Source organism: Condylostylus longicornis, unplaced genomic scaffold (assembly GCF_029603195.1).
Source record: "Condylostylus longicornis isolate FDR11 unplaced genomic scaffold, ASM2960319v2 ptg000537l, whole genome shotgun sequence".
Taxonomy (NCBI): Eukaryota; Metazoa; Arthropoda; class Insecta; order Diptera; family Dolichopodidae; genus Condylostylus; species Condylostylus longicornis.
Genome location: NW_026578495.1, coordinates 11,245 through 21,245, shown reverse-complemented (window position 1 = coordinate 21,245; position 10,001 = coordinate 11,245). Strand labels below are relative to the sequence as shown.

The 10,001-nt window shown below is 44.4% G+C and overlaps 4 protein-coding genes across 4 annotated transcripts; 2 read left to right on the top strand and 2 right to left on the bottom strand.

The window, feature by feature from the left end:
• The first annotated feature begins 3,041 nt into the window (after positions 1 to 3,041).
• LOC129617459 (uncharacterized) lies at positions 3,042 to 4,133 on the top strand. The gene has a single exon (XM_055532680.1). It carries the CDS (start codon positions 3,042 to 3,044, stop codon positions 4,131 to 4,133), a length of 1,092 nt encoding a protein of 363 aa, XP_055388655.1.
• Positions 4,134 to 4,995: 862 nt separating this feature from the next.
• On the top strand, positions 4,996 to 6,367 carry LOC129617458 (interferon-stimulated 20 kDa exonuclease-like 2). The gene is made up of 5 exons (XM_055532678.1): positions 4,996 to 5,187; positions 5,395 to 5,553; positions 5,597 to 5,769; positions 5,815 to 5,878; positions 6,161 to 6,367. Exons 1-5 carry the CDS (start codon positions 4,996 to 4,998, stop codon positions 6,365 to 6,367), a joined length of 795 nt encoding a protein of 264 aa, XP_055388653.1.
• Positions 6,368 to 6,532: 165 nt separating this feature from the next.
• LOC129617457 (probable CDP-diacylglycerol--glycerol-3-phosphate 3-phosphatidyltransferase) lies at positions 6,533 to 8,650 on the bottom strand. The gene has a single exon (XM_055532677.1). It carries the CDS (start codon positions 8,648 to 8,650, stop codon positions 6,533 to 6,535), a length of 2,118 nt encoding a protein of 705 aa, XP_055388652.1.
• Positions 8,651 to 8,854: 204 nt separating this feature from the next.
• Positions 8,855 to 9,655, bottom strand: LOC129617456 (nudix hydrolase DR_1184-like). Its single transcript, XM_055532676.1, has one exon. It carries the CDS (start codon positions 9,653 to 9,655, stop codon positions 8,855 to 8,857), a length of 801 nt encoding a protein of 266 aa, XP_055388651.1.
• Positions 9,656 to 10,001: the final 346 nt, after the last annotated feature.

The window sequence follows — 10,001 nt, the reverse complement described above, 5'->3', positions numbered from 1 at the left end:
AGAAGTTCCAAGGGGACGATTCGCTCGTCATCATCTCTACACAAGAAGCGCGTCATTCGAAGAACTCATTTCGTGTCTTACAAAATTGTCGTATGGATATAAGAAATCCCGTGATGTCCCAATGTTGTCAACGGCAGATATCCATCTCGACGCGATCTGACGATATCGGGATGGACGTCTGAGCGAATAGTTCCCGCATTTCCAAAACCAACATGAATTTCAGAAACCGCTTTGGGGCCCTGCTGTACGTGGACGCTTGTGTGGTGCTGATATGTGTCGATTTTGGGAACGTCAATCAGAAGACAAAGTAATGTCCCCACAAAGAGACCGACGATAACGCCTGGTACGGCCCACACAAGTTTTCGATGCGTCATGATTTTGGAATCCACCTTTCCTTCCTTCATGTTGAACTTAAAAGACAGTATTCCATCAGAAAGGAAACAGTTCTCACAGAAAAGTTACGGTCTGTCATCTACTAAATTTAATGCTACTGCTTTCTCTGCTCGTGAGATAACGACTGATCCCAGAGTTCGAATGATAACGCACCCTTCGCCCTTCGCGATCGCAGAATCGAAATGATTCAGAAGCCACCGCCCTATTACAGCACATGTTGCAAACTTCATGAATATTTCCCACCCACCTGAACTTGCCATGAAACCGCAACAGCTGTGAGGAGGAGCAAGAAGCCGACGACGAGCCTCCGAACACCGCGAGTATTCGAGAACACCCGTAAGGATCGCCATTGCTTGTAAAATCGATTCAACAAAGATCTGGGACAGAGTGATAACAATTCAAATGATCAATATCGATCCTACACGATCATCTATTCGAGACCCTCCCCATTCAAATCCTTCAACGAGACATCGACAAGCATCCGCAGCGACAGTTATCACTGATTCTTGTATCGCAGATGTCCCAATGCGATTCCATAAACCTCGTTTCGTGGGTTCCTTAAATCCAGCGATGTAGACCTGATGCGAAGAGGATCAAAAACACTGGCGGAGGAACACTTACACATGCAAGCATCGATGACAGAACAGGCGCAAAAATCGCCATAGAAGGATTCCATTGCCGAGAGAGATGGCCGCATGCTTCAATCAAGAGGGTAGAAGATCTTTGTAGCAATGCTGAAAAAAAGAAGTTGAATTTTGATACTCTGATGGATGGACTACCTTCAATTGTGGGTCTCAATCTGGACGTCAGAGTTTGAAGTTCGTCTTCTTCTGTTTTGAGAGTGAGAGTGCAAAGAATCTGTGAACGATTCACAAGCAAATAAGATTGAAAATTGAATCCGTACCTCAATTGTCGCGCGAATTCCTGGCAAGAATTCTCCAGTTGAAGAATTGAATCTGATGAAGGACAAAAATGTAATACTGACCACATAAAAGATAGAAGCTATTAATCAACTCACATTAACTTGAGATTCGATAAATCGATTGACTTCAATAACGCCGTCATTAATAAATGATCATCGATACTTAATATCGATAAATCATACATCTGTGATAATAAACGGAGTCATTGAATTAAATGATCATTTCATACCGTCAATTGCTCACTTCCTCACTCGCCCAGGAACACAACCAAATGACTTGAGTTGCTAATAACTTCAAATGATCATCCAGACGAGGATCATCAGGATCACATCCCTCATAAGCTAAAACATCTTCCAACCGACGCAATCGACATTTCGCTTCACCGACAGATGGTTCTTCATTTTCCTTTTCAGGTTTTTCATCTCTGTCGTTCTCTTCCCCAATTGGTTTCTCATTCAAAGGGAAGGCAGACTTCAAATTGTCGAGTTTCTTTCTTCTGAAAGATTCTTCCGCTTCTTTGAGAAGCTCAGCGATGAAAACATGGACCTTCGCCTCAAGGAACGAGTAGCAAATTGCTTTTTTTCGCTTCTGTAAACAAACAGAATCAATCCTAATTCAATCATCAGAAACGGCAGACCCGACGCCTTTGCAACGCCAAATTCATCGCGCTCTCTGGAAGCTCTTTGAAGTCTTCTGAAAAACTCGCATCTTCCACATGGACATCGAAGTTCAGGAACAAGCTGACGATTAACCGCCATGAGAAGCTGGGAATGCGATATATCCCCAGTGATCTATTTAAAAAAGAAATTTTAAATCAGACCACCAAACAGTGAGCACTCTTGGCCACGAAGCTTACTGCAGGACCAAGACCGAAAGATGTTGCTGCGAGAAGGAATTGCATTATTCGTCGTCGTCCGCTTGAATTACTCCACAGTGATGGCAATCGACGAAGAGAATTGAGAAGTTGTGAGCAAGCATCACGATTGAAGATGGAGGCTGCTGATTGCACAACCCTAAATTATAACAATTAAGAGAAATCTTCAAGTGAATGACGTACCGATGTGGCGGGTAGCTTAGCAATGCGCTATAGAGATTTGAGAGAGCGATACTACGATCGACTTCACTCACTGTATCTATACCGTTGATGAGAAGAATGTGGCTTGAGAGAAAGTCCCTCATTAGCGTGAGCTCATCTGAGTTCCACTGGATGTCGACGTAGTGTGTGTGCCGCTCGCATAGAAAATAGGTTAAAAGTGGAATGCGACCAAGATCATCATCAACTGAAATTTGAAACACAAGTTTGTTTTCAAAGAACAAAAAATGCTTACAGGGATCGAATTCTATCGCTAATAAGGAACTGAAATTATTCAGTATGGAGGTAACATCACAGACAGCCTTGTCTGTTGCTCTGGATGCTAAAACTTGACACATGAGTTTGAATCCGCCCGCGTAACAAAATTCTTCAATCGACTTTTTCGAACGCTCCCCTTGCAATAGAATGAGCATCGACATCTCCATCCCCAACGCATCATAGTTTTGTTCTTCAAGTAACTTTTGACATCTTTTAACAGAACTCAGACACAACTCATAATGCTCCCCAGCCATTTGTTTCTCATACGCTCCTGGCATTTTGAATAGAAGCCACGTGAGTTCCTAACAACTATTAATCTGTCTCACAGTGACATGCATATCACGTAGGCACACGCTGGATCATGCCTGGTGTTGATGCGCTATCCGTCAACCAACTCCGACTGGCCTCCTCAAATTGCGCAAACCCCATTCTGTGTTACCGCAGTGAAATTCAGTCACAATATTCCCAGTCTGCTTGCAGTTGGGACAGGTCAAAATTTTGGGATCGCTGGCAAGGGATGCCAACACGTCTACTCCGTATCTCGTAATGCCGAGAGTCCTACTCTTCGCGCTTCCTATTTGTGCGACCAAACAGTACTCGATTGCGCATGGAGTGAAGAGATCTCATCAGTTCTAGGGGCAGCATTAGGAGACGGATGTGTGAATCTTTGGGACGTCCGACAAGAAAAACTGAACCCTCACCAATTTTCTCCTCCATTGCAAATCCTGAAGGGACATTCAAGAGAATGTTTCAGCCTTGAGTGGAACCTCCACCTGCCCCATTTGCTTCTCACTGCATCTTGGGATCTTTCAGTGCGGTTGTGGGATGTTCCTACCGGCCTTGAGTTACTATGCCTGCCCGGTGTTCATCAACAGGCTGTTTACAAGGCAGCATGGTGTCCGCTTCAGTCGTCTATTCTTGCGACATGTGGCGGAGATGGGTGTATGAGAATTCTCGACGTCCGCGAAAACGCTGGTCGAACCAATCCCAGTTCATCTTCATTCCTCGCCAAATCATTAGCCACTCAATTTGCTCATGAGGGTGAAGCACTAGCAGTCGACTGGAACAAGTTCTCACCATTTGTAATAGCAACTTCGGGGACAGACAACGTGATACGTCTTTGGGATATTCGAAAGCTGCAGGCCAGCAACAAAACGTCGAGCACTCCCTTCGAAGGCTGCCTGGAGTCGTTGCGAGGGCATTCATTAGCTGTAAGGTGCATCCAGTGGAGTCCTATCCGAGAGGCCGTTCTTGCCAGTGGATCCTATGACATGACTGTTGGGGTGTGGGACTGTCGAAGGGCAGCTCTCCAGCATCGATATTCTCATCACTCAGAATTCGTCGTCGGGCTAGATTGGAACATCTTTGCTGACGGCGTTCTCTCATCTGCGAGCTGGGATGGTTCATTTGGTGTGTGGGATTGCCTAAGAGGCAGCGGGCCAGTACAGTTGAAGAAAAAGTTTTGAGTTTTGATATCGTGTTTTGCAAACTCTTTTTCGCAACGCCGCCTGTTACTCCTCTTAACACTCCATCGAGGTTTTTCAAGTTAAAACATGGCTCACTTTTTTCAGAAGGTTTTCTGTGGAAAACACATTGGGAAATTTGCAAGAAGGAAACAAACTCATTGAAGAGTTTTTTATTATGCTGGAAATGAATTTCGCTCTCCTAATGCTTGCCTTGACGTTGATTAGCTTTTTCGTTGCTGTCGAGGCCCGGGTTCGAGTTGATCTGTATTATGAAGTGTGTAGTTTGTTTGGATTTCATCGGCCATTCACGATTGCGTTGTCGTCAGGCTCTATGTCCGTTCTGTCAACGGTTCATTCTACACCAATTGGTTCCATTGATGAGAAGTGATGCTGGGCCGCTTGTCGATTTGCGTCTGTACCCTTATGGAAATGTTGATTATAAGGATGGTACCTTCCGCTGTCAAGTAAGGGGTTAAGAGTCAGCTTCCACGTTCTCAAACTGCCGTTCCTCGGCTCAGCACGGAGAACGAGAGTGCCAATTGAATTTAATTCAAGCCTGCGCAATTCATCAACACCCAAATGGTAAGACAGAGTCTAGGAGAATATCATATATTGCCGATCCTCCAGAGTCAGTTTTGAACTTTATTGAATGTCTCGAAAAAACGCCAAATTTTGATGAGAAGTGCGGGACCCAGTTCTATGGTGTCTCAGGTAACTCTGCAACAGAGTGATTGATGTTTGACACACCTTACACTCAAAGGTTTCCAAGATCTGATGACTTGTCGAAGGGGTGACGTGGTAAGAGGCATCTGAGATCTAGGTTCCATCCAACGCCTTCCAGGGAAATCAGCTGATGCATAAAATGCGTGTTGAGAGCGATCTTCAAGGATTTCCCTACGTTCCATGGGTGTTGGTCGATGGGCGTCATACAGATGCTGCTCAGCAAGATCTCATGGCTGCCGTCTGTCAATTATTAGAGGCCCCCAAACCTTCTGCTTGCGAAACAACGTCATTTAGAAGTCTCTTCAGCCAGCGACAGGACTTGACTAAGGATGTCTGTTATCGCAATGCTCGTCACTAAGTAGCTTGTTAATAATTTAAACTGTGCAAGTTTAAGTCTCCTGAACCAAGCTGTGAAACCAGAAAGCGTGCCCCACCTTGAATCATGAAGCGCGCAACTAGACAATACGAGAATATTGAAGAGCCCGTTTCAAAGAAAAGAAAAAGAAAGGAAGCCATTGTAACAGAAAAAAATGAAAAGGAATTCTGCAGAGAAGCGCAAACAACATCTTCAGACGCTGGAGCAAGAAATGGTAGAAAGAAACGGAGGAAATGCTCCGTAGAATGCTCTGTAGAGAAAAGTGAAGAAAGTCAAAGCAGAAAAGAAATATCGGGGCTTTCTCCGAATTGGCAATCTGCTGTGAGTTTGCCTTCCAGAAGCCATTTGTTATTTTCAATTGCAGGGAATAGAATCAAAATGCAAGAAGGTCAAAATGGTTGTCCCATGTGGTATCAAATCTTTTAGTTTGAAACAAATCAAAACGCTTCCAAGAAACCCATCTTGGCCTGAAGTGGTTGGGTTGGATTGCGAAATGGTCGGTGGAGGAATAAATGGTTCAAGAAGTCTTCTAGCGAAGTAAGATGCCAATTGATGCTCGAAATGTTCGTGGTGCATTTGCAGAATCGCTATAGTAAACGAGTTTGGAGAGGTTGTCATGAATGAGTATGTCAGACCTCGAGAGACAGTAACTGATTTTCGGAGGCGTATCACTGGAATACAATGGCATCATTTGAAGACCGGTAACTCTTTATGGCGCCACTTCTTTCTCAAACTTGCTGTTTTGCAGGCATACCGTTCAGACAGGCTCGAGAAAAGGTTCGATTTGCTTCCATATCTTCTCAAATCTGAATGTTTCAGGCTATGAAACTTCTAAGCGATAAAGTTGTTGTTGGGCATGCCCTTGTGAACGATTTTCACGTATGGTCACGTTAATTTTCTGACCAACCAGCTTGTTTCTCCCTGGTAGGCGTTGATGTGGTTTCCGGAAGACAAGTTCGTTCGAGACACAAGCCTCTATCTTCCTTTACGCGATGGTGTTGCCGGTTGTTCTCCATCCTCTCAACAGAAGGCATCTTTGAAACGTTTAGCCGCTCACTGGTTGGACCGTGAAGTACAGGTCGGGGCCCATGACCCTGTAGAGGATGCGCAAGCTGCACTGGACCTTTATATGTAGGCTTCTGAGTTTTGAAAGAACCAACAACATCTGTACGTCTTCAGACTGCACCGGAAACAATGGGAAGATGCGCTTCTGAAATGATCATGTGGTATTTGGCAGATGTTTTTTTCTTTGGATTATTATTCATGTTTGCCAAAAAGGGGGAAAAAAAAGCACACAGCTTCATAGGAGAGTCTTCAGCCCTGCCCAACGCAGTAGGAATCGAAGCCATCGAGGGCACCGCGATGCAAGCAATGAAACGTCGGCAACCTCTCTAGAATGCTGACGCATCACATCAATCTCTTTTTGGAATTGCTGTTGCAAAGAACGATCTTTTGTTTGTATTAAAAATGAAACATCCAAATCACGAACACAAGACCTTAATCCGAAGTTTGAGCTTCCCACAATTGTTGCTGTAGGATATTCTCTTCGATTTCCTCCGTCTTGCTGCCTTGGGTAAAACCAAATCCCCTTTGAATGAAACGTCCAGGCCGCCCTGTCATACTCCCAGAATAATGGGGCAGCTTGGGTTCGCTGCTCCACAGATCCAAATCCTAGAAGCCACCGCGAAAATGTCCCAGACGGTTCCCAATTGTAGCGAACGGCAAGAGCATCCTCTCTCCGTCTCTGTTCCCACAATTGGCGAAGTCGAAGGAGCTGCGTTGCGGCAACATAAGAGTAAGCCATTGGAATGTACTTCGAAAGTCCCTGGGATTGGAAAAAGCTATTCGCTTCGGGGGCTGCCATGAAAACTTCCAATGTTGCTGGCTTGTCATTCGTCGTATCGTCAGAGGAACTGCTGGCAGTAGAGTTTGCGAGTCGCTCAAGGAGCTCGTCTGCCATATTTAAATAACCAGAAGCCAAAACAATTCGATCGATCGGATCGCCAAGAAGGTTTGAACTTCGATTGGGAAGAAATGGACTCTCGGCAGCACTACGACGGGAAGGGCAGGAATAGAATGATGGGGACGACCAGGGAACGTAGTCGCCAAGTCTGCGGTGCCATTGAGAACTAGAATTCGAAAGTGATGGGAGAAGAAGGGAAAGGAGCTCTTGCTCTTGCTGAATAGCTGGATTGCAAAAACCAGCTTGAATCGCAACAAGTAGTGATGTAGAAGAAAGAGACGTTTGAGGATTTGGAGGAGATTGATGAACCAAAAAATTATTAAGAGCTTGACCAAATTGTCTTTTAAACTCTTCTGCTGAATTCGTAGGATCAGGAATTCCTTGATTGAGACGCAACGCAACAGTCTTTCCATTGCTGAGTGGTACTTGTCGATCATTCGAACGCTGTTTATTCCACCACTCTTCAGAAGGAATTTGAAGGTTTTGTTCTGCCTGTTGGACAGTTGGAATGATCTCCGCAAAAAATGAAAATTTTTGAACCAATCGAATAAATCGGTGGAGAAAATCCGCAAGAAGAGGAGCGTCTTTGATAACGACGTAGCGATCCTGCCGATTGGTTAAATAAGATCCACTTAGATTGGCACCCGTCAGAACAACTGTATTATCTGCAAGAAATATCTTTGTATGAAAAACTCCCAGAATTTCATTGACTCGAGGAGGCAACACGCGATAAAGAAGTCCAGAGAGAAGAGGGGAGTGAAATAGATTTACATTAATCGATACGGGCGATGCAGTTGAAGATGGAGACTCAGACAAAGAAGAGGCAGGATGGGTGCAGGATACTGTTGGAGTTTTCTGATTTGCAATTTCCTGCAAATCAAAAAGAGATTCAAGCATCGTTAAAGATGAACCCCCTTGTTCTAAACGACGCCCTCTCGCAGAATCAATCAAAATATCAACAGAAAATCGACTAGATTCTTCCATAGCAACGCTTGATGCAGCAGCGCCGGTGGAAGCCGTTGTCGTCAGCTCAGATGACGATGAGCGTGTTGACGCTGGACGATCTAAAGATTCGAAATCCTCTGATGGCTTAGATGGATTAAGTAAAGCACGCCGGCACGTCTCGGCAACCGCCTCAACAACTTCGCCCTCAGGGGAAGCTGTTCCGATGTATAATGCAGCCAAAACGATACGCTGCTTCGCAGAACGGTATAAATCGACGAGACATTGATGAAATTCCGTGGGACTAAGCAAAACCGTGACATTTTCAGGAGCGATTGGGAACTGAGGAAATGCGAATCTTGATTGAATGAAAAAGGAATCTTGGCGAAAAAAGCGGGACGCTTCATCGTCATGAGAAGCGCTTGCGCCATCATCAAAGTTTGCGTCGCGGTAGGTCTCTTTATCCGCTGAAGCCTTCTCAAAAATAGACCAATTATTTTGGTCTCGTTCCATAATTTAATAATCTAGAAATTTATCTCAAGTCCTCATTCCGAAGTTCCGCAATAAAACTGACAAAAGTCGTTCTCCAGGTTCACCGTCAACCTGTTTTTCTGTCAAAATAACCTCTTAATAAAAAAAAATTCCTGCGTTGGGTGCAACGATCTGTAAATCCAACTCCATTTCGGTAACTTACTGATTGCGCTACTAATGTCTTTCTCATAGTGATGAAGGCGAGACTGCCCGTGATAGAATTTGACTCAAAACCCCATCGAGAATCATTCCCGTTAGACCCCAAATGATTTCTGGACCCCCGTGAAACGATGGCATCAGCAGCTGAGTCCCAAATCGGAACTCTGTTGATTCACGACGATTTTTAGGATTTAACAAATGATCAATAGACAAACAAAAAATTTGATCCACTTCTGCTTCACATCGTGACAAATGTTGGAAATTTTCCACGTCTCTTTCAATAAAGCCTAATATTGGAAACACCAATGTTCCTGTTATCGCATAAATGGGAGAGCAGTATCCGAGAATTTCTATTTTCCCGACTCCGCTCCCCAGTTCTTCTTGCGTTTCACGAACAGCAGCTGCCTGTGCTGTTTCATCTTCTTCAAGATGCCCTCCTGGGAAGCTCACTTGATTTTGATGCGTTCCAACAAACGAGGATCTGACAGTAAACAAAACCGATGGAAAACCAGATTGATGGCAGAGAGGCACAAGAACCGCTGCCATTTTTGGACTTGGTGTACTTAGAATCTTTTCTTGTGGTGTTTGTCTATCAGGGAATGTGGCCTCATGGATTGTTTTTGTTGACTGGTGGTGCTTCAAAATCTTCTGAACATCAGATGGTAACACTGGAAACCACTCAGACAGGGATTGGTCGATGGGGTCTTGAGCAATGGTTGGCAATAACGGAACGACTGAATGTGGCAATGCGTGGATTTGCTGGGAGATCTTTGATAGAAGTGCAGATGTTAACTTTGGATAACTTGAAGCACCAGATGCTGCTTTCATTTCAATAACAGATCTAAACAAAATCCTCTATTAGCTAGACCTTTTTGGGACATTCTGGTTCTAACAGGAAAGCGGGTATCTTAATATACGTGTGAAATGGAAAAATAAAACTTTGAATTTGCAAACAATTCTGTATCCCACATTAACCATTTTTAGAGAGGTTCATCGACAGTAAACTGCTATGGATATTTATCGGCTTGTAGTACAACACTCTCCAAATCTGCTTGAATTTCTGCTTCCCTCAGACGTCGCACACCTTGCAGCAACAGCCTACGATCTCAGAGAACATTTTCACGGGCCTTCAAGGCTTTTCACTGATGATGTGAGGCACAACAAGTCTGCAGTG